Below are 22,771 nucleotides of genomic sequence, written 5' to 3'. Positions count from 1 at the left end.
TCAACCTCCGCTTGCTTCTTCACATGGCTGTTTCCCTCTCTGTTTGTCTTTGACCTAAAGACACCACACCACTCAGAACTGTCACTCTATTCCTAATTTGCTCGAGAGATTTTATCAGAAATGGTTGTTAGGTTATTTTTTAAGATACCCTGCATCTATTGAAATAACCTTATTGCGATTTTTGTCCTTGATTTTTATGAATATGGTGTATTACAGTGGTTTTATTTTCTTGATGGATTAGCTGTCTTGTCACTACAAAATATTTGTCTTTGTTTCTAGTAACAATTATTGTCTTGGTCATTTTTGTCTAATACTGGTATAGTTATTTCCACCTTTGGTTTACTGCTTGCATGATACCTCTTTAATCCATTCTTTCTTTTAACCTTCCTATATTTCTTTCTTTCTTCATATGTTTTGTTCAACCATTCTGTCAACCTCTGGCTTTTTGAGCATTGGATCAGTTTATCTTTAATTTAGTTAGTAGTATTAAGAAGTAGAATTTATATACCATATACTCGAGTATAAGCTGACCCGAATATCAGCCCCGCGGGGGACCTAATTTTACCACAAAAAATGCATTCGAAAATGTGCTGAAAACTAGGCGTATACACAAGTATGTACAGTATGTCCTTTTACACGGATTTCTTTTTTCCTCACTTCTTCCATTTGTGTTACATATTTTCCTATTCTACCATTTTAATTTCCATATTTCTTTTACTTTATGTTTAAAGTTTTTTGTTTTTTTTTAAGTGGTAGCTGAGGACATCGCATGAGGGAGGTGTGCGTGGGCACACCATCTGACCTCTGGCTTCAGTAGGGAGGAGAAGCCATCTCCACACACCAGCCCAGGGCTGATTGCCACAAGGCAGCGGTCAGGTGTGCCTCCACTCCCTCATCTTCCTTTTATCCTATTCTGACAACCAACAGGTTCCGGTTTGATAGTGTGTTGCAGCGGCGCACAGAACTCACAATTATTTTATTTAAGATTTTGGGAGTTTGTTAGGGACGGTAGCAGGCTATCACAAATCAGGATCAGACCTTTTGCCCCCTGTAGCATGTTTTCTCAGCCAGCAGCCATATTTTTCCGAGCCTTAGCCTCTTGTCCTTGAGTTTTCCTGGCCTCTGCGTGATTCATGGGCCAGGAAGCCTGCTACTTTGTCTCAAGGGCTTCATGCTGCTGCTCTCCTCTGCCTCACTGGTGTCTTACTGCTGCTTCTCTGCTTTGTTACATGATCTCCGTGCTGTTGCCTCTACCACTTGAGACAGGAATCTTGTACGTGCTCCACAGGTGGCTCTTCTCTAGATGGTTTCAGCTTTGAGATGCTCTTAAACCCAAAGAAATGGCAAAACTGATCAGTCCCTTGTATTCCTGGTCCACACAAAGTTTGCAGGATCTCACGCAGTCATCTGGTGAGAGTTACAAAGGCATGGCTAGAGAAGCCATATTTAAGCCATTTAACTTCACCACACTTGCCTTCAGGAATTCCCATTCCCATTCAAACTTCAAACATTCCTACTCTGGTGCAGTTTAATTCTAAATTAATCCCCCCGCCCCACCTTGACTGCTGCATCCAGTAAGCATTGATTGTAGATCCCAGAAAGATGAAATCCTTGTAAACTTCAAGTGTTTTTCTTTTTAATCATTTTATTGGGTGCTCTTATAGCTTTTATACCATCAATTGTGTCAAGCCCACGACAGCTTCAATCTTTTCTCCATTTATCGTGATCTTGTCTATTGGTCAAATTAAGGGGATTTTTGTTTTCTTTTTATTACATTGCAGTCCTTGGTTTTCATCAGTAAATGTTTCAAGTGTAGTCATTTTCAGCAACAACGTTGTTAATAAGCTTTCCTCTAATCCTGATGCCTCATTCTTCATTAGTCCGCTACTCTAATTATTTGCTAAGTGTACATATTGACTCTGTCTTGAATTTCTGGCAGCTCCCTATAGATGTACTGCTGCCAGTGTTGAATGATCTTCAGGAAGATTTAACTTACATATGATAGTATGATACTTTTTGATACTTTCCATGTTCCACATTGGGTCGCTTTCTGTAGAGTAGGTATAAATATGGAACTCTTCTAGTCAGCTGGCCAGGTAGCCACCTCCAATATATATGTATTTTGGTATAGGTGAATTAAGTGCTTCCAGGCCTTCATCAGCTTGTAAACTACGTGAATTCATACTCCGTCAGTTTCTGTGGCCGTCTTTTTGGCGAATGCCTTTGTTTAGTGCAGCACGCGTTTCTCCTTCAGCGCTGTTCTCCATTATGTGCTGTCTCTTGACATTATTGAATGTCGACCCGTCCTTTTTGGGGTAGTGACTATATTCCCCTCATCTTCTGATGTGGATGTTTCCTGAATCATTTAATATTTTGCTATAGACTCGGTTTTGTAACTTGAGGCTTGAATATTTTCTTCAGTTTAACGTATGCTGAGTGTATACACATCACTTATAATTGTCTAGCTTAGGTAGGTCTTTATTACGCATTTCATTATGATTAATTATACAGTAAGTCCATGCGTATAGTTGCTGTCCATATTGCTGCGAAACATATTTGGGATGAAGAAATGTTGGTGTTAAAAAATTTTGTCGTGTGATCTCCAGCTTTGTTTCTATCGCCAAGGCCTTATTTTCTAATTACTGATTTCCTCACCCCCCCCAACTTTTCCATTGAATTCATGAAAAATGTAATGAATCTTGAGTATATATTTGAACAGCTTCACACAGAAGAAGTTAGTAGATTTCTACAATTTTCATTGCCACTAGCTTTCGTGGCTGGTACAATCTTGGAGGAAATAGCACAAAGTTAGGGTAGTGAGGAAAGTAACATATTATATGGTATATGATAGAGAAAAGAGAGGTGAGAAACGTCATCAAAATCTGGCTAAGTCTGAAGAGCAGTATAAAATTAACGGTTTATATGAAAAATTGTTGATGGTTCAATTCTTTTCTTTTTTTTAACAATTAGCAAAGTTTTTATTTGCTAATTTTTTGTATTTAAGGTGTTCTTCAATAACATCCTTGGCTTGAGATTCTTTGCCATGGTCCTTAACAACCACACAACTGCAACCAACCACTTTCCGGGTTTTCCTTCTCTGTCAGTTTTGCAGAGGTCTGCCCACTCTCCTAGTTTCTTGTTGTCATCCACCTTAATGAGGTCGAGGTGGTGCTCAGCACACAGGGCCTCCACTAATTGGACATATATAGGCCCATCACAGTTGGATGCAAGAACGCAAAGAAGAGCTTGGCGATTGTCTAAGGCTTTGGCAGCTTCGCGGACTCCACGTGCTAGGCCATCGTGGACGAGGGCGCTCTTCAGCACCTCTTGCAAAGCAGTGTGAAAGTCCATGCGCCTTCAGCAGCAGTGCCTTCCTCCCCCATGGCGGTGGTTACAGGGGGTGGGACCGAATCTTGAACACACGGGAGCCTCCGCCTCCGCACAGCTCTGTGGGGACAGGGAAAGAGCACTGGTTTAACTCTTTCAGTAACTCAGAATTCACTGCCTTCTGTTGATTCTGACCATAGTGATGATGTAGACAGTGTAGGACTGGCTCTGTGGCTTTCTGAGACTCACTCTTTATAGGAGTTGAAAGTCTCATCTTCCTCCAGCTACCAAGTTAACTTCAATGTTGTTGTTAGGTACTGTCAAGTTGGTTCTGATTTACAGTACAACAGAATGAAACCCTGCCTTGATTTTGCGCCATCCTTACAATGGTTTGAGCCTAGTGTTGCAGCCACTGTGTCAGACCATCTCGACAAACGTCTTCCTTTCTTTGCCCTTCACTTTACCTCGCTTAATGTCCTCCTCCAGGAACTGGTCTATCCCGATAGCATGTCCACGTCCTTTGCTTCCAAGGAGCATTTGGCTGTATTTCTTTTAAGACACATTTGTTCCAACAGTCCATGGTACGTATGTTCAGTATTCTTCTCCAGCATCATAATTCAAATGCACTGATTCTGCAGTCTGTGTTCACGGCCCAACTTCCACATTCATTTGAGGCAGTTGAAAATACCATGGCTTGGGTCAGGTGCATCTATCTTCTGAAAGTATATCCTTGCCCCTTCCCCACCCCCCCACTACCATGATCCAAATTCTACCTTGCAAGTCTGGATAGAGCAGAGGTTGTACACTGATGCAGATAGGAGCTGGAGGCACAGGGAATCCAGAACCAGGGGTGTGAGGGGTGATACTGGGAGGGTAGAGAGAGAGTGGGTTGGAAAGAGGGAACAGATTACAAGGATCCACATGTGACCTCCTCCCTGGGGGACGGACAACAGAAAAGAGGGTGAAGGGAGATGCCGGATAGGGCAAGACATGACAAAATAATAATTTATAAATTATCAAGGGCTCATGAGGGAGGAGGGAGAAGGGAGGGAGGAGAAAAAAGAGGACCTGATGCAAAGGGCTTAAGTGGAGAGCAAATGCTTTGAAAATGATTAGGGCAAAGAATGTACAGACGTGCTTTATACAATTGATGTATGTGTATGTATGGACTGTGATAAGAGTTGTATGAGCCCCTAATAAAAAAACAACCAAAGTATATCCTTGCTCTTCAACACTTTAAAGACAGAGGTCTTTTGCATGAGCTATCCCAACACAATATGTAATTTGATTTCTTGACTGCTGCTTCTATGCAGAATGAACTCTTGACAACTGCAGTCTTTTTTAGTATCCTTTTATTTCAACCTGAAACATTCTCTTCAGTATTTTTTTTTTAATACTTTTATTGGGAGCTCTTGTCTCACAACCCATACATTCCTCCAGTGTGTCCACCACATTTGCACATATGCTGCCATTATCATTTTCAAAGCATTCTCTTCCTGCTTGAGCCCCTGATAGCAGCTCCCCGTTTCTTCCCCTGCCTTCCCTCATGAACCCTTGATAAATTACAGATTATTTTTTCTATATCTTAGGTCGTACTCCATCACCCCTCACTCACTTTTCCGCTATTCATCCCCCTGGGAGGGGGTTCTAGATTGATCTCTAATCGATTCTCCCTTTCTCCCCCACCCTGCTCTAGTCCTTCTGATGTCTCTGCTCTCCCTGTTGGCCCGGAGGGGTTAATCTGTCCTGGATTCCCTGTGTTAGGGCCTCTTACTGTAGCACTGTGAATGCTCTAGTTTAATCCGATTTGTAAAGTAGAATTGTAGTCATAATAGTGGGGGGAAGGAAGCACCAAAGAGCTAGAGGAAAGTTGTGTTTCGTCAGTATTATACTACACCCTGACTGGCTCATCTCTTCCTTATGACCCCTCTATGAGGGGATGTCCAATTGTGTACAGATGGGCATTGGGTCTCTACTCCATGCACCCCGTCCCCATTCACCTTGGGTGTGGTTTGATTCTGGGTCTTAGATGCCTGATTCCTGAGCCCATCGACACTGTGTTTACACAGGCTGGTGTGCTTCTTCCATTTGGGCTTTGTTGCTTCTGAACTAGGTGGCCACTTGTTTACCTTCAAGCCTTTAAGACCCCAGATTCTATATCTTTTGATAGCCAGGCACTATCAGCTTTCTTCACCACATTTGATTATGCACCCATTTTGTCTTCAGTGACTGTGTTTGGAAGGTGAACATCACAGAATGCCGGCTTGTTAGAACAAAGTGTTCTTGTGTTAAAGGAGTACTTGAGTTGAGGTCCAATGTCCATCTGGAACCTTAATACTTAACATACAGAAATGAGAACATAGTTCTGTTCCCCTCTCCTTACATATGTGTGTGTGTATTTACGCATGTACATGCCTGTATTTAGGCCACTCTAAATGTTCTTTACCCCCTGGTTCTTTCCTGTTGTTTTTTTACTGTCCTCTTGTCCCACCATCATGTTCGACCTTCATTCTGGTTTAGTAATTCCTCGCTGCTACATTGCCCTTGATTGAGCCCCACTAAGCATCCCACGACTTTGCTTCCATTGATTTTTGTTCACTTGTTCCCTTGTCCCTGGGTTGGTTTCCCCCCCCCCCTTCCTTTCTTCCACGTCTCCTTCTCCCATAGCCCCCTGGAACCATTGGTCCGTTCTTTTCATCTCCGAATTGTTTTTCCAGCCTATCTTATCTAGATAGACATGCAGATACATTAATAAGTGCAAAAACTAGGCAAAGCCAAATAAAACAACAAAAGAAGTCAAACCAACAAAGCAATAACAGCAGCAGAAAGCAAGAACAAAATAACTAACAGAGAAAGCCACTGACAAAAATGGAAAGACCTATAAAATAGTTCAAGGTCTGTTTGGCCTTTATGAGTTTTCCAGTGGAGTCTGATGGGGTGCCACAGTTTCTCTCCCAAGTCTATTTTTGGTATTCCCCTGGGGGGTTCATGACTCTGCTCTCCCTGCTGCTCTGCTGTATGCCCTCAGTGCCTGGCCCCAGTGTGATGAGGCCCGACCGTGCACCATTCCCACGCTGTCTCCAGCGCTGTCCCCCTCCCCCCCGCAGCGTCATTGTCAGTGGAGGGATCTTTAGTATTTCTTCAAAAGGCAGATCTTTTAGCAATGAAGTCAGCCTTTGTTTCTCTGGGTATGTCTCTAATTTCTTTATTTAAAGAAGAATAGTGTGCTGGATATAAAATTCTAGATCGGCAGCCCTTTTTTTGGATATTGGACCTATGAGGGCAAGTCAAAAGATATTGCTACACAATCATAGAAAGCCTTATTTAATAAAAATAGCAAATCATAAAGCTGCTGTTTATTAATCCCCCTTCTAGGTTTAAAGACACTCCCTGAAGGCAGTGTTTTCATCTCTTAAGTATTCCCTGAAGAATTCTGTATGCTTTTGATTTATAAACCCCCAAAATGGCAGTATACCTTTAGTTGTTGACATATTGGCTATGTGTGACCCTCTTGAGTTTATTCTATTTGGAGTTTATTGAGTTTGGGTTTTTGTTTGTTTAATGATAGGTGGTGTCGGTCTGGGTACTTTAGAGAAACAAATAATAGAAACTCATGTATAAGAGAGAGTTTTATATAAAGGTTAAGTACACATCAAGAAAACATCCCAACCCAGTGCTGCCCAAGCCCTCAAGTCCAACATTAACCCATATGTTCGACACCAATCTACAAAGCCCTCCTCCATCTCACAAAACACACACACACTGATACCGACCGCAGGAGGAAATCCGAGTCAGTGAACGTGTAAGCATCTCAGCGCTGGCAGGGGTCTCCACATGGCTGCTCCAGCACCCAGGGCTGCATTGGGTAGGTCCTCGGGGATGTCTTTCAGGAAGTGAGCCTTGCCAGCTGAAGCAGGGAACTGGCTAAGGCAGCTGTACCCTGGTCCGACCACCACAAAGCAAGAGACCCGAGAACTCGAAAGGCGAGGCTCACTGAGCCATTTATCCCTCTGCCTTTCAATTAAACCCACGTGTTTATCAGCCAGGTTGGCACAATAAACTATATCATAGATCAACAATTTTAATAAAATTTGGCAAATTCTTTTATTTTTATTCAGATACTCTTTACATTCTATCTTTTCTGCACTCCTGTTTTTTTGTAAGTTGGTCATGTAATGGTGTCCCCAAGCCCTCTGCCATGCTCGTCCTTTTTCATTCTCTTTCTATGACTAAATCATCTCAGTCAGCCGAGCTCAGGTTCACCTACTCTTCTGCTTGTTTGATTCAACTGTTGATCCTTTCTAGTGAGTGTTTCATTTCACTTACTGCACTTGCTATTCCAGAATCTATCTCTTTCAGTTTTTAAAATATTCTTCTTGAGATTCTCTATTTGATTAGACAGTATTCTCTTACTTTGTTTTAATTTTTCAGATAATAGTTTCTTTGAATTCTCTGGCTGTATTTATGATAGTAAACATACCGTTTTCATCTCCCTAAGTCTAGCTTCCTCAGAGACAGTGTTTATTGTCTTAACTCTTGAAAGCTGCATGTTTTTAATATACTGTGTCAACTCTGGAAATCCAGAAGAGGAACCCATCCTCCCAGGTTCTTCATTTGTATTCTTGTTGCTGAGAAAATACACAGCAGAGCAAATTCCAATGGGACTGTCTTCCCTGTAGAACTCAGCAGTGTTGATGCACCCTTCAATATCTACAGCTATTCTCAGCCTCTTTTTCTGATTGCCAGTTTGCGCCCACGCAGTTCTGAAAAGAGCACAATGTTAGGATCGTCCTTTCACATCCGTCAGACCAAACTAGGTTGAGCTTTAAGACGTCTCCGCAGGGCATTTGTGGCCCGAGGGCCACGGAGTATTCCAGGCCAGTAATTTCAGCTCTCTGGCTCCAGAAAATTATGGAGGCCATAAGAATCTGAAGCTGGCTTTTTTGCATTTTGGGTATAATATTTTGACTGGTTATTTTGGTTTGATTGCTGTTCATCCAGTGACTTTCCTGAACTAATTATTTAAAATCTCTATCCTTTGTTTCCTATAGCACCTGAAGTCACTGTTCTATTAGCATAGTGATCAGCTAAATGCATGGAGGGGGTCAGTAAGTCTCCTACTCTTTGCTCAGGAGGTATGAGTGTGATCATTGTTCTGTAACAGTTCACAGCTCCACCCTAGCCATCACTTCCTGCTTGTATAGAGCCTCAGAACAGCTAGTGAGTCAGGGCCTTCTCAAGACTGTGCTGGCTAGCTTGGTCCCCAGGACCAGGCAGAAGTTCTGCAGAGCTCCCTGTGGACAGCTCATCCCCTAGCTTTTCCTTTTAAGAAGTCTTTGGTGCAGCCTCTGGTTTCTCCACTTGAGTCTTATCCTCAGGAGACTGCAGTGTGAAATTTTTTTTTTTGACAAACCCCCTGAGTGTGGAGTTGTTTACACTGAACAAGATCCTGAGTCAGGGTCAGTAGAAACAGGTCCCAAAAATGGGGGTCTTTTAGGGAGTCTCTGACAGGCCAAGCAGTTGACAATTTTCAGGGAATGTGACTTCTCTAGACCCTCAGGGGATGGGGAGCTATAAACTCAATTCTGCCTTCCATTGCTGTCCAGTTGCTTTTGCCTCGCAGAGAACCGTCTACTGTTCCCTGAAGTTTCCATCTGCTCTCAGCCTTCCTGATGCCGCCACCCTTTCATACCGTTCCTCAAGTTGTGGTGACCCCAACTATAACATTATTTTCGTTGCTACTTCATAACTGTAAGTTTGCTACTGATAGGAGGAATCAGGATTGCGACCCACAGGTTGAGAACCGCTGCTTTACAAGAACATACAGCCTCAGTTGTCTTCTGAGGAGCGATTGGTGGATTGGAAATACTGACATTTGGTTAGCAGCCCAATGCTTACTTAGCACACTGTACTACTAAATTTGTAGCCGTTGGCTGGCTGGTTCTCATGGCCTCTATGGCTATCACAGTACTAGAGGGAGGGGTATAGGGCTAGGCTGGGGAAATTACCCACAAAATTTGTGCTTTTTTCCATTTATTTGGTATAAATGGTCTTTGGATTGTTGGAAGCCTTCATTTATTGCTAAAAATTTTGAAAAAGGTAGATTTTTGACAGTTTTCGCTGGCATTTTTTTACAGAGTTGATTTTACGAGATTCTTAAGTCTTCTGTTCTGGAAGTGCTTTGGGATGCATTTAAAAAATGTTTTTGATTCTTTGTGGACTTACCCCTTCTTTATAGTGACATGTCCACTGCAATGTTAGATGTACAAGTCTGTAAATGTTTTCTGTACTTTATGAACAGGTCACACAGATTAATTGCAGGTCCTACTCAGCATAATCTCCCAAGAATCAGCCCCTTCAGTAAAACTCACACTGCCTTCTTTTTTTCCTGAGTGACCCAGATTATGGGCAAGATAACTTGGTGAGGCTTTCAAATACCTAGGCCCCCCCCCCCTCCCCCGGCCCTCACTGACCCTTGGAGTAGCTGGTTGCAGATGCTGGTAGTGTCCGCTGAGTGGGTTGTGCTCGTCTTTAATGACTGTGGGCTCTGATGCTGAGAGAGGACCTAGCCCAAGCAAATGGAGGACTTTGTGACCCAAGCAGGCCATTCTGGGGGAGGTGGCTTTGCTCTGACACAGAGTAGTTATCTATCTCAGCAGGTTCTGCTGCTTACTCCTAGTAGGTGGTCTCATCTGTCTGAGGTCCCCTCCTGCTTGTCTGTACCTATGAATATTACTGAGGTCAGGTTTACGGGAATTAAGGTTGATTTTTGGTGTGTTGAATCATTGTTGGAATCATTGGTAATTCCCTTGGGCAGTTGGAGTTGCATTTGGGAATCTCTGGCTTCCAGGTAACACTGAAACAGCAGCCTCAGAGACCACTGTACCCACACATTCACTTAGCCGCTGAGGGAACAAGCAGCTAGTCCCATTACTTAATCCATTCCAAAGGCTCTCTGTCTGCATTTGTCATTTTTTTGGTGTTGCCGGAGTTCTCCAAGCAGGGGCTGGACTGTCCCTCACCATTGGTAACCCCTCCAGCCTCTACAGGATGGTGTGTATGTCTGCACAGATGTTCTGGGCCAAGAGGCTCTTTGTCTAGCTCCAGTTCCCTGGTCTGTCCTGCTTCAGAGTACAGCTTCCTGCTTGGTCCCTCTGTCACGGGGACATGCCTCCAATACACCTCTACCTGACCCAGGAGACAGCCAGGTAGAGTCTAGCTTCCCTGTTCAGTACTGCAACCCCCTCCTGCAACCTCAGACTTGATGGCTCACCATTTGTGGAAACTGCTTCTTAGCTCCAGGTGCAGGGCTCTAAGGAGGCCCAGCTGGCTGGCTGTCAACTGTCCTTCATGACCTCAGCCTTGTCACTGGATCCTCATTGTGTCAGGAAGGCCTGTCTTGTCATGGTAGAAAATGGATCTCCAGCAGTGTCAGGGGGGTCACGGTGATGTTGCTGGCTGGGACAGGGCGGGCCCACAGGCTTTGGGGCTCTTTGGGAAAGCAGAGGGTCTTTCTAGAAACCACAGGAGAAAATAGTCTAAGAAAGTGCAAGGCTTCTGCTGGGGAGGGCAGGTGGAATGCATGCCAAGTGGGCCGCTTGCAGCCAGACTTGGAAACCCTGTTGGAAACGTTCCTTGAAGACGGCGATTTTCCTTTGATGCTTGAGAGCTTAGGGGAAATGGTTTTGCTAATTTAAAATGACAGATGTGCACGTGCATTCGATGCTTTCTCCCTGGTTTCCAAGTTCTTCAGGAGAACATAGCTTTGCCTTTGGTGGGGAATGTATAGTTAATGGACAGGAACTGGCAGACTTTTAACTCTGAAATGCTGGTTTAGTGGGCTGTTTCTGAGCTTGTGGAGGTTCTAGGATTTGAGCAGCCTTTTGGTGGCAGGCTCAGCTGTATGGTGGCTCCTTGTAGTGCCAGTGAAGAGCTGAGAGCCAATCGTTTACAGGTTGCCGGGGGTGGGGCTTGCATGTGGAAGGGGAGCAGCCTGTTGAGCCATCTGGAGAGGATACAGGAGTGGGTGGTGCTGTTTCTGAAGGGTGGTGGCCACCTGCTCTATGGAGAGGCTGGCCTGTCAGGAGAGCATGCCCCACGGGGCCAGTGTGTCAGTGCCTGCAATGTGCCCCGGCCTTGCTTTCCTAGGCACCATGGAGAGCCTCGGAAGAAAGCCTGTATGTGGTTAGATGATTTGTAGAAAAAGGCGATCAAAAGACCCTCTCATTTTCTTTAAGTTACTTAAGAGTTCATGGGCTCTATTTGATGTAGGGTTTCATGGGCTTGGACAATGAGAGTCATTGAGTCACCATCCCAAGCAAGGTGCAGAGCAAGTCCCGGCAGCCCCCTTGGAAATCCCTCGTACTGCCATCCTTTGAGAGGCAGGGAGCTGCCACTTCCGTGACGATGCCATTTCTAACCTGTTGGCTCAACAGTCATCACAGCCTTATCTCTGACTTAGGGTAGTTATGTCCCTGGCATCCACCCATGCGGGTGTATCTGTACCCTCTGCTGTCACGTCACTTCCACCCAAAGTCATCCTCTAGCACCCTGAGCAGAACTGCACCAGAGTCTTCTGAGGCTGTGGAGGGGCTGATGGGCTTGAACCACTGGCCTTGCGATTAGCAGCCCAATGCTTAACAATTGCACGTCTCAGGCTCCTTCATAGATGAGTAGGTCATCTTTACTGCTGAGTCAGCACAGCACGCCCTGTGATTGTACCAGTATTTTCACTTGAGTAATAGACACGACTCATTTCCAGTTTTGAGCATTTAAGACCAGATTGTGATAAGGCTGTTTCTTTGTTGCTTGAATTGCCTTTGTTCTCCAACCACCACGCCCCCTTAAAAATACACGGGTTTCCATTTGGACCCTGTTCTCTTCCATTAATCTTTTTTAAAAATCATTTTATTGGGGTTCCCACAACTCTTGTCACAGAACATAAACACATCCACTGTGTCAAGCACATTTGTACATTTGTTGCCATCATCATTCTCAAAACATTTTCTTCCTACTTGAGCCCTTGGTATCAGCTCCTCATTTTCCCCCTCCCTCTCCCACGAACCCTTGATAATTTATAAGTTGTTACTAATTTTTCATGTCTTACACTGACCGATGTCTCCCATCACCCACCTTTCTGTTGTCCGACCCCCAGAGAAGGGGTTATACGTAGATCATTGTGATAGGTTCCCCCATTATCCCCCCCACCTTCCCCTTCCCCTCCTGGCTATTGTCTGTTTCTTCACCTGTATATGTCACATGGCCTTGAAATTTTTCAGTCTGCATGGACCAACTTTGTTCCTTTAAAATACATGTACGTGCACACATTTGTAGTTACTGTATCTCCCTTGCCTTGCCATAAGATACCTTTTTTTTAATTAAAAAAAGTTTATTGAAGAAACAAAAGAACCTTGTAAAGATTTTCACTGAGCAAAAGGAAGTTTTCACAGAGCGTAAATACAGAAGATCCAGGAACTTTATAAGAAAATTCCGGTTAACATTTGCAACATTATGCTTTTAGGACACAGGAGATGGTGTCAAGACCCCTTTGTGCATTTTGTTGCTAATTGCACAGTTTGAGTCATGTAGCAGCTTGTCCTGTGGATATTTTGAGGGCCACCCAGGGTGAGTCCTCTTCCTGGGTGCTGGGAGAGAGGGAGCAAGCTGTGAAAGGGGCACCTGCTGCTTTTTGCCTGTGGGCTGGCCAGCTGGATTTTGAAATTCAACTCAGAATGAGCAGTATAAGTTTGTGTGTAATGGGGTCGGGGGCTGGGGATATGTATTCTGGCCCTCATCTTGGGCTGAAGCCCACAAATCACTTTTGGAATCAGTATATTATTTTATACAGCCCATTCTGTTGGGCTTTTGGTTTTAATGGTGTTTTGAAGAGTTGAATTTGCGGGAGAATCAATATCCTAGCAATATTGAGTCATCTTAGTTCATGAACATGGGTAGCTTCTCCTTAACCTTCCTGTTCTTCTGTCAGATGGGTTAGGTTTCAGAGCCAGCCTGAAGCCTGGTCAGGCCTGTCCTCCCCACCTTGTGCCTGGACAGACTGGTCTCTGCTGACGGTGACTCGGCTTTCTGAGTAGCACATGTTTTATAGCCAACTTCTGTGTTTTACAATCTGACAGTGTTTTCCTCTGAAGGTTACAGGCGGCATCCTGTTGATCAGAATTTGGTTCAGCAAAGACCCCTGCTGCCCAGTACCAGCTAGTGGCCCAAGTGCAGCCCTGCACCCTATGATTCTCCCTCTGGCACATTCAGCTTTGGCTGTCCATGTCCACATCACAGGGGAGCAGGGTCTGGCGGGATAGACAGATGGACAGTAAGCCCGACAGTGAGGGGTAGAGTATGTTCTTGCCAGCTGTCATCTGTCTACAAGTGGCAGTGGAACAGTGAGTGGAGCTGAGAGCTTACGAGGGCAAAGCGCCAGCAGCATGGGAACCCAGACCCAGAGGCCAGTATGTGGGCTCCAGCACTCAGGAGCATCTGGCTTTGTTTTGTAGTATTTTAACCACATCAGTATTGAGGACTCTCGGGTCTATGAGCTGACCAGCAAGGCCGGGCTGTTGTCTCCGTATCAGATCCTCCACGAGTGCCTTAAGAGGTGAGTCAGCAGGGGACCTTGCATCTGAGGTGAGGGAGCTTCTTTGGATGCTGGGTGTCTGCTTTGCTGTGTGTTTGGGCTCACCGTGGCTGGCTGGCTGGCTGGCTGGCTGTCGCTCTGCGTGTCTGGAAGGCCTACAAAGTAGGCACATTTCCCAAAAGTCACTTCATGGGCCTTTCCCAGAGCAGCCCTCCCCAGGAAGGCCATTTTTGTTCTCAGCCACCACACAGGTCACATGTTATTGTCTTTGTGCTTCCTTAAAGAAACCATGGAATGGGTGACACGTCCATCAAGTTTGAAGTGGTGCCTGGCAAAAACCAGAAGAGTGAATACGTCATGGCCTGTGGCAAGCACACCGTGCGCGGGTGGTGTAAGGATGCCCCTCTCCCTCCCCTGGACCCCAGGCAGAGTGTGGCCGGTGTGAACTGGGGATGACAGCAAGCTGGCCGTCACATACGGAGCCACGGGCTCTCCTTGCCGCCATCGGGCTGCTTTAGAAATTTCTTGGCCCTTGGACTCAGCGCCCGAGTCGTCCACATTGTCTGCCTCCCAGCAGCTAGGGGCTGAGTGGGGAGGCCTTATTTGGACTTGTGCTCGTTTGACATCACTGCAGCTTGTCTGTGTCTCAAATTGGGGGGGAGGTAGGGTGGGGTTTTTTCCTGCTTTGTGACCTGCAATTCTCCAGACCTCGTGCAGCTGCTAACTACCTGTTCCACACAACGGGGGAAGGGGCGGGGGGTGGGGTTGGAGCTGCATTCAATTATGGGGACCTAGATGCCCAACGCAGAATAGCATTCTACCTCCCCAACTGTACAATGGGGCAGCACCCCTGTCTGGGCTGGTGGGTGTTTGAGGCTGCCCCACTCTGCCTTCTCTTCATAGGTAAGAATAAGAGAGTCGGCAAGCAGTTGGCTTCCCAGAAGATCCTGCAGCTGCTGCACCCCCATGTCAAGAACTGGGGGTCCTTGTTGCGCATGTACGGCCGTGAGAGCAGCAAGATGGTCAAACAGGTAATGGGCAGCTGGCTGCTCTCTGCAGCTCACTGATTGCTTCCTGCTGTGGTGCCCAGGCCCAGAAGCAGAGGGACCAAGTGGGAACTCTGGCTGTGCGTACCTCAGCTTCTGGCCTAGTTTCCTTTCTGTGTGGTACATATGTATGTGCTGTGTTTATTGTGTATGGTATGTATGTGGTGTGTGTGTGTTTTGTGGTTGGCACTACTCAGAAGCTTGTGTTAATTTTTTAACTGAAGACCACAGGTAGATCTTGCCTCAGTTGCCATTTCTGCTGGTGGTGTGGGTTATGTGTTGGACTGCTAACCGATAGGCTAGTGCTTTAAACCCAACAGCCACTCCACAGAAAAAGATGGCTCTCTACTCCTGTGAGAACTGTTCTTTCTCCTATAAGAAGTTATAGCCTTCAACCTGCAGGAGTCTTTTTCCTCAGTTCATAGGGTTGCTGAGTCAGAAGTGATGTCCTGGCAGTGAGTGAGTTAACTGTCAAAATCTGATTTCCACCAGTATCATTGTGTTAGGTCTGTGTTTTTGTGATGGAGTGGGAAGTATTTAGGGTACTGGGAGGCTGCTTAAGCCATCAGGGTTACTGTACCCCAGGATAGTAGAGGCTAGGTCTGAGGACCAGGTATGTCAGGATTGTGTCTGTCCTGCTGCCCTGGGCCTCACTCAGGCAGTGGAGCTGGCACCCAGGAGAGGAGTATTGAACGTGACTGCTGCCTTTCACCCACTTTGGGTGAAGGGCACACACCTATTGTGGCCCCAGTAGGCTTCCAGCTACTACAAGATATGCCAGGGATTCAAAAGCTGGCAGAAAAAAGTTCCACCTTTCAATTTGTTTTCCACGCTTTCTGAAGTCCCCTTGTTAAGGAAACTCAATTTAAATTTAAATCCAGCCTGGCTTTCTTGGAATCTCAGCTTCTGAGGGGAAAACCAGAACGTACTTGGTTCTGCCTGGGTGGGAACTGGTCTGTAAAGAGGCTGTGAGCTGACCCCGAGCCCTGATGCCCTGCACAGTCAGTGTCCTCCACCCCACCCCCACTCCTTCCTCCTGTTTCCTTTGGTTGAGGAAGTATTGCTCTCTTGGCTTCATACAGTCAATTATTCCGATCAAGATGGTTTAAGACCAAAGGGCAGAGGACAACTGGTTCTTGGCCTGCACATTATAGCGGGTACCAAGTACTCAGCTCCTGGGTTGTGGGGTGGCTGGCTCCTTGAGGCCCCTGCGCTGGGGCATTCATCCCTAGACAGTATGGCTAGCTCCAGGTCTTCTAGCTGAGGGTTGTGGGGGCAGTGACCACTGACCTCCCCATCCCATGACCACCTGGGGTGACTATTGGAGACTAAGGATCCGGTTCCCTGCTCTGCTCTGAGTGGGGGGTCAGGATATTAGCAGCAGCACCTGGGGACAGGCCAGCAGACAGCGCAGAGGGCCTTCCAGAATGAGGCAGGCCTCTGTGCACTTGGCAGGAGACCTCAGACAAGAGCGTGATCGAGCTCCAGCAGTACGCCAAGAAGAATAAGCCTAATCTCCACATCCTGAACAAGCTGCAGGAGGAAATGAAGAAGCTGGCAGAGGAGAGGGTGAGTGTCTGGAGCCTGAGGTTTGAGACCCACAGCAGCCTCCTGTCAGTGCCAAGGACTTCACCTCTCTCTTCCCCTTTTTCCTTCTGACAGCAGCAGGTTTCCCCGTCTCTGGCATTTGGGAGGGAAATTCCACTCCTATGTTGGTCTGTCACTGATTCCTTGTATCCTTAAAGACTTCTCCCTCTGGTCATTCAGATGAGATCGGCTTTTCCTTGATCCTTTCCTACAGCTTGTGTAGACTCAAAGTGCTTTGTTTTCAGGGAGCTGGCGGCTGTGCCTTCTCTGCAGATTCAGGGTAAACATTGTAGTGTGAGGGTACCACACCTGCCCGGGTCCATGTCCTGTAAACTCGCTAGCCTGCTCTACACAGCTGTGCTGGACCATTTTCTTCCTCAGGCCCTCGGCAGTTCTTGAGAGATCGTGCCAGACTGTGGTTCAGGGAGCCCGTGGCCAAGAAGGTTCTTTAAGCCACCTCTGGTTCACCACCCCAAGAGGAACACTAGGAACAGAGGCCAGGGGTGGCTTGTTAGGGCAGTGGTGGTGTCCCCGATGTATAGGCACTGACTGCTCATGATCCTGGAGGCAGTGGGGTGGTGGTGTGCCTGTCTTGGGTTAGGAAAAGGCTGTGGGGCTCAGAGGGCTCTAGGCCTTGGACTGGGGGCAGGCCTGGGGCTCCAGATCCTGGCTGTGGCAAGGAGAGGTGGTGGATGGGAACAGACACACATGGGGTGGACTCAGTGTACCCCTACTTTGGCACTATGGGACAGTGATGCCCCTTGGGCTCAGAAGTACCTCCTAGCCCTGCTTTGCTGGGGTCTCCCTCCAATACATCCTCTTCCACACTCTTCATCTCCTTGTTCTTCCAGGAGGAGACCCGGAAGAAGCCTAAGATGACCATTGTGGCATCCGCTCAGCCTGGTAGCGAGCCCCTGTGCACCGTGGATGTGTGAGGGGCACTGGGCTGAGGCATGGGGGCCACCACTGCAGTCATACACCCCTCAGTGCAGTGGCAGTCTCCAGCCTCAGCTCCCCACACAGCTGGTGTCCAGAAGGGCAGTGGCTCTGGCGCAAGGACAGCTGTAGGCACAAGATGGGCATGCGCCTTCTCCTTGAAGGTTGCAGCATCACTGAGCAGATGGAGGGACTCTCACCCCAATTGTGCCATGGTGGGCAATGACAGATGCTGAGAAAGTAACACGCACAGCGAGCCTGGCCACTCTTGTCCCCATCTCTCTGAAACCATCATGCTACCACATCATTGAGGAGCCGAGCACAGGCTTTACATCAGAAGGGTTCTGAGACTCCTGGACCAGTGGGGGCACCCTCAGCTCTGTAGCCCCTAGGCCAGTGTGTCCTTTACCTCCACTGCCTCGGGGGATTTTTTACAAATGTTTCTTGCACACTTGGCTTCATCTGTCCATTTTTAAAACATTTCTGATATTTTACCATTTGGAGAGAGATGTTGGTACGTGTGGGAGAATGTAACAACTATAAACAGAATTGAGGCATTTTAGCACATGGATTCCAGATGTTGAAGAAAGTGGTAACATAGACCTTCAGGGCAACCCATTTGTGCACTGCACACCAGGCTCCCAGGTGCCTGTCTGTAGGGGTGCCAAGTGCACCTTTGGTGGGTGCTGCAGCAGAAGCCCAGGGCCACCCCCACAGGTGCTGCTGGTGGTGCTCATAGTCTGCACCAGGTGGACTAGGGCACCCACAGTGAAGCCCTCCTTTTGGCTCATGGGTCGGACATGGGCTTCTCCATTGACCTGTAAGCTCTATGCTTGCTTCTGACTAGCTGTGAACAGTCCTGGTGAACCAAAGCTTCTAGCAGTTTCCTGTAAGGCCAGCCTCTTGGAGGGGGGTTCTGTGCAGCATAGCCTGTGGTGATCTGGATGGCTCCTGCCCTGCCTGTGAGGGAAGCCTGTGGGGTTGACCCCATAAATCAAGACTGTCCCAAGAACACTGCCTGCTGTCTCTTTCCTCAAACCACTTCGGGGCGGGCCAGGACAGCTGCCATGTATATCACTTAAGGACCAGGAGTTGGGCAGGCTCCCCCTGTGCCAGTCTTAGGTCCACCACAGATGACGCACTGCCTGGTTCAACTTTTTATTACAGCCCTGTGGGATCCTGCTAGACAAAGCAGGCGTGGGTGGGGGAGCTGGGGCATCTAGCTCTCCCACTCCCAGAATGTTGGGTGGGCCTGGCTCCTACAGTGGGTTTAAGAAGCTTCCTGGGATGTGCCATCTGTGGGGGAGGAGGCTGGTGGGAGTACTGGGGGAGGGTCTAGGGGTCCTGCGCCGTTTGAAGGCTCCACCCTCTCAAACAGGATGAGCATCTCACAATGTGGGGTTTGTGGGAACAAGTCCACTGCCACAGCCTTGACTGGCCGGAAAGGAGATCCCCTCACCCGGTTAGAAGGGGCACGGCAGAGGCTGGAATGGAAGGGATGTGGATTAGAATCACGGGGCTGATCCAGAGGCCCCTGGGGAAGACCCTGCTCACCCACATGCTGGTACTCACTCCACAAAATTGCCCATGGCCGCACGGGGGTTGCAGGAGACATACAGGAGCCGCTTCAGGTTGGCTGCTCTGCGCATGGCCAGGATCACCTTGGAATCTGAGTGAGGGAGGTGGGGCTGGGTTACCTCAAGGTTTGGACCCTACACCCCACTAAAATGGAGGTGGTTACTCACGTAGCCCAGCACGAGGGGGATCCAGGATAGCCACAATCTGCTGGGGGCCCAGCCGGCTGACCAGGTTGGGCACCAGGTCTTCTGCCCTCCCACAGTGGAACTCCACATTGCTGAGCTCTGCAGGATGGTAGGGTGGCACTAAGCCCCAGAGACCAAGCCTCCAGGCCTACCTCATGTCTGGTAGCTCTGCTCACCGTTCATGTGGGCGTTGACTCTTGCGTCCTGCACAGCTTCCTGGCAGAGCTCAATCCCAATGACCCTCTTCACCCTCTGAAACATGATAGGGCAGGGGTTCCCATCCAATAGGCTCCCCCCAGGTGGGTGGGCAACAATGGAGCTTGGGTGGGGCAGGAGCTCACCTGGGCCAGGGCCAGGCCAATGGTGCCAGTGCCGCAGCACACGTCCAGCACTGTGCTCTCTGCGTCCAGCATAGCCCAGTCCTGGATGACCGTGTAGAGCACCTCAGCAGCTGGGGTATTGACCTGCAGGAGCCACAGCACCCAGATGTCAGAGCAGCCCTGGGGCCCGAGTTCTCAGTATCCCATGCCCCCCTGCCTTGGTATATCTCAGCCCATAGGTCCCACCCTACTAGCCACTGGACACCAGGCAATTGGCTTCAGACCCCACCCCCGATTCCTAAAAAGTGTCAGCGCCAACAGGTCTGCCTCATCCCCTCAGTGTCACAAAAGAGCCACCACCTGCCCTGTCCCCTATTCTGGCAGCAGTGGCTACCTACAAGGGCATCATCAAGTACAAGGCTACCTGGGCATCCCCTGGTCAGGAGTGGGCTGAGTACATGAGGGGCCGGTCTTTACCATCCCCTTGAAAATACATCTATGTGGACAGCTGGCCACATAAGGGCTTCAAAACCTGGTTGCCATGAAGCTGATGCCAACTTGCAGTGACTTGTGTTAGAAGTGAGCTGGGCTCCCTGGGGCTTTTAAGGGCTAGTTTTAAAGAAGTAGATTGCCCGGCCTTTTGCACAATCTCAAGACATGGGCCTTCAAGAGACTTTACCATCTTGTAGTCCTTACCTAGCAGCTCCCTTGTTTGAATGTTCTTTGTAAGCTTTCTATAAGGGGGACTCCCCCTGGTTAGCTTCACCCACCCAAAACTGCCCCTCACCCCCCCCCCCAGGAAGATGGAGCAACCTGGAAGAATGCGTAGGGGGAGATTTGGAAGGTCAGGCCCAGCAGGTCCTCATGGATGTACCGGTCCCCAGCCACATGTTCCAATGGTACCCCCTCCTGGCTGGGGTTCTTTCTGTGGGTGGGGGTAGACAGGTCAGGGTCAGCAGCCTTGGAAGGACCCACCCTGCCCACTGCGGACTCCTCACCGCTGTCCCTCCTCCACGAAGTACAGGCAGGTCACACCACTGGCCTTGCCTGGCCCTTCCATGAAATGTTGTGCAAGGGAGGCCTTTAGTTCCGCCAGTTCCTCTTGGCTTAGTTTCTGGAGTGGGTGGCAGAAAAAACCTGGTTAGAAAGGCTCGGATCACTCTTGGGATGTCTGGGCCCAGGGTGCCCTGTCCCTTGCAGGGCCACTCCACCTGGTACCTGGGGGTGGAAGTGAGCAATGGCCATGGCCTGGCCTCGGCGGCTGGTCCGCACAGTGAGCTGCTTCCAGTGCCCTGCGTATGTCTCCGGGTTGTATGCAGAGTATGGGGTGGACCTGTAAAGTGGAGAGCAGCCCTGAGCGCGAGTGGAGCCCCCGGTTTCTGCTGGCTAAGGATGGGAATGCTGCCCACCCTGCTTGTCTCCCAGCCCCCCACCAGGGCAGGACCCTTTCCTCCCAGCCCAGTCGAGTCCTCACCGGATAAACTCCTGGAAAGTTCTCACCACCTGTTTAGTGGCCTCTGGGATGTGCACGGTGTCATACGGTGCTGTCACAGCACATGTCCCACCCTTGTACCTGCCCAGCCGGCAGCCAACAGTATTGTCCTCTCCGTCGACCCCTACGCCGACCAGAAACTCACATTTGTTCCGATACTCGGTCTGCACGGTGAGAGGGGCAGAGAGTGAGCCATGCCTGACCTCACCCTGACTGGTCATGAATGGGACCGGGGCCTCCCATAGGACTGGCTGTCAACCAGCCCTCAACCTCAACAGTGATGAGTTTGGGGAGGATACATGAAGCAGAGGAAAGGGACGCAGGGACCAGACAAACGGAGCTTTGGAAAGCATACGGGATGGGCTGTCTGACCTGCAGGGGTGACGGCTGGACCCCCTCCAGTGGACAGCAGGCCTTGTTGTGCTTGTGCCTCTGTGCGAACAGCCAGGGCAAAAGTGCCCGGTTGGTGCTTGCAATTTCCCTAAGGGAGGAGATTGGACCACCGTTAAGCACCCTTTGCCCAGAATCCTGAAGGGAACACCCACATTCATCTGCACAGCGCAGGCCCCAGCTCCTGGTCTACTCACTTGGCCAACCTTTGCAGCACCTGCTCACACTCTAGCCGCTTCTGCTCTAGCTGTTCGGCGTAGGGCACCGTCCAGAGCGGGGTTACCACGTCCGCCACGTGTGGGACCGGAGCTGCTTGTGACTCCCCCTCCCCTTCCAGCCGCCGCTTCTTGGCCATGGGGTCTGCTTTGGGCCGGGCCAGGCGCACGCTCAGCGGGCGGCCTTTCCACAGGGCACCATGCAGCACACGCAGGGCCTTGTCACGTTCTGCCGCGCTACGAAAGGTCACAAAAGCGCATGGTGGCTGACCGAAGAGTTTTGTCTTGTGCGGCTGCAGGCCGAATCGGCCCAGGAAGCGGCGGACGTCGCTGAAGCTAGCGTGGCGCGGCACGTTCTGTAGCTCCAGCTTGAAGATCTCCGAGGTGAACAGGTCGTCCCTGATGTAGCCGTAGAGGCCCGGGACCGGCTCCGCTGCCGCGCCTGCCTCCTCCCGGGAGCTTGAAGCTGCGGGGCTGCCCAGGGCACTGCCGCCGTGCTGGCCGTCGCCCTCCATGGGCTCCGGGTCCTATGCGGAGGTTAGCAGGGGCTACTAGTTCCCGCGTTGCGCGTTGCGCTCAGCAACTCACCTCCACTTGATCCGGCCCCCAGCCTCGCATGCAGCCATCCCCTTCGCTCCCCCAACCCCAAGTCACCCGTTTTCCCGCCCCGATCTTCCTTCGTTTTACCTGGTGCTCGAGCGTGTCACTCATCATCCGATGGCCGCTTTGCTGCCACGTCCTCAGACCTGGCTTACGGGAGACACTCGGTGAGCGCGAGCCACAGCGCGGGCGGGCAAGGGGACTCGAAGCCTCACGGCCCAGGCTTGGGTCTCCGGCGTGGGTCTGCACCCACTATCCGCCTGGGGCTCGCGCCGACCCATCTGGAGCGTAGTCAGCTATCCCGTGAGCCAGCGCGAGCCACCGCGGCCCGCTTATTGTGCAGGCTTCCGTTAATGTCATCACGTCTGGGCGGCGCCGATCCCCCGCCCCCGGAGCGCTACGCGCGTGCGGAGAGGACGCACCTCAGGGCGGAAGTGGACGCAGGGGCCGCCGGGAGTGCGCGCTCCCGGAGCGAGCATGCGCTGCGCGCGTTTTGGCGGGAAGCGC

At 49.4% G+C, this 22,771-nt stretch overlaps 2 protein-coding genes across 4 annotated transcripts in view; one reads left to right on the top strand and one right to left on the bottom strand.

Moving 5' to 3' along the window:
- Positions 1–18,496, top strand: part of DGCR8 (DGCR8 microprocessor complex subunit) — a 34,571-nt gene extending 16,075 nt beyond the window's left edge. For both annotated transcript variants that reach the window (XM_075534237.1, XM_075534236.1), the window contains exons 10-14: positions 13,836–13,936; positions 14,200–14,306; positions 14,819–14,946; positions 16,417–16,530; positions 17,400–18,496. In XM_075534237.1, coding sequence (XP_075390352.1) covers positions 13,836–13,936; positions 14,200–14,306; positions 14,819–14,946; positions 16,417–16,530; positions 17,400–17,483 — 534 coding nt within the window. In that variant the 3' untranslated portion in view covers positions 17,484–18,496. The remainder of the gene's footprint in view (positions 1–13,835; positions 13,937–14,199; positions 14,307–14,818; positions 14,947–16,416; positions 16,531–17,399) is intronic.
- Positions 18,497–18,626: 130 nt separating this feature from the next.
- TRMT2A (tRNA methyltransferase 2A) lies at positions 18,627–22,628 on the bottom strand. Of its 2 annotated transcripts, none has more exons than XM_075534239.1 (12): positions 22,352–22,628; positions 21,647–22,191; positions 21,432–21,540; positions 21,042–21,223; positions 20,786–20,900; positions 20,569–20,681; positions 20,381–20,492; positions 19,589–19,711; positions 19,424–19,499; positions 19,230–19,346; positions 19,057–19,153; positions 18,627–18,968 (listed from the first exon to the last, which is right to left on the bottom strand). In XM_075534239.1, exons 1-12 carry the CDS (start codon positions 22,376–22,378, stop codon positions 18,755–18,757), a joined length of 1,830 nt encoding a protein of 609 aa, XP_075390354.1. In that variant the 5' UTR covers positions 22,379–22,628; the 3' UTR covers positions 18,627–18,754. The 2 variants fall into 2 exon arrangements, with proteins under 2 accessions (XP_075390354.1, XP_075390353.1); XM_075534238.1 differs by having other exon boundaries at positions 20,566–20,681; positions 22,352–22,626.
- Between the last annotated feature and the right edge of the window lie 143 nt (positions 22,629–22,771).

This window comes from Tenrec ecaudatus, chromosome 16 (genome assembly GCF_050624435.1).
Source record: "Tenrec ecaudatus isolate mTenEca1 chromosome 16, mTenEca1.hap1, whole genome shotgun sequence".
Classification (NCBI taxonomy): Eukaryota; Metazoa; Chordata; class Mammalia; order Afrosoricida; family Tenrecidae; genus Tenrec; species Tenrec ecaudatus.
This window is presented reverse-complemented; position numbering and strand designations above follow the sequence as displayed.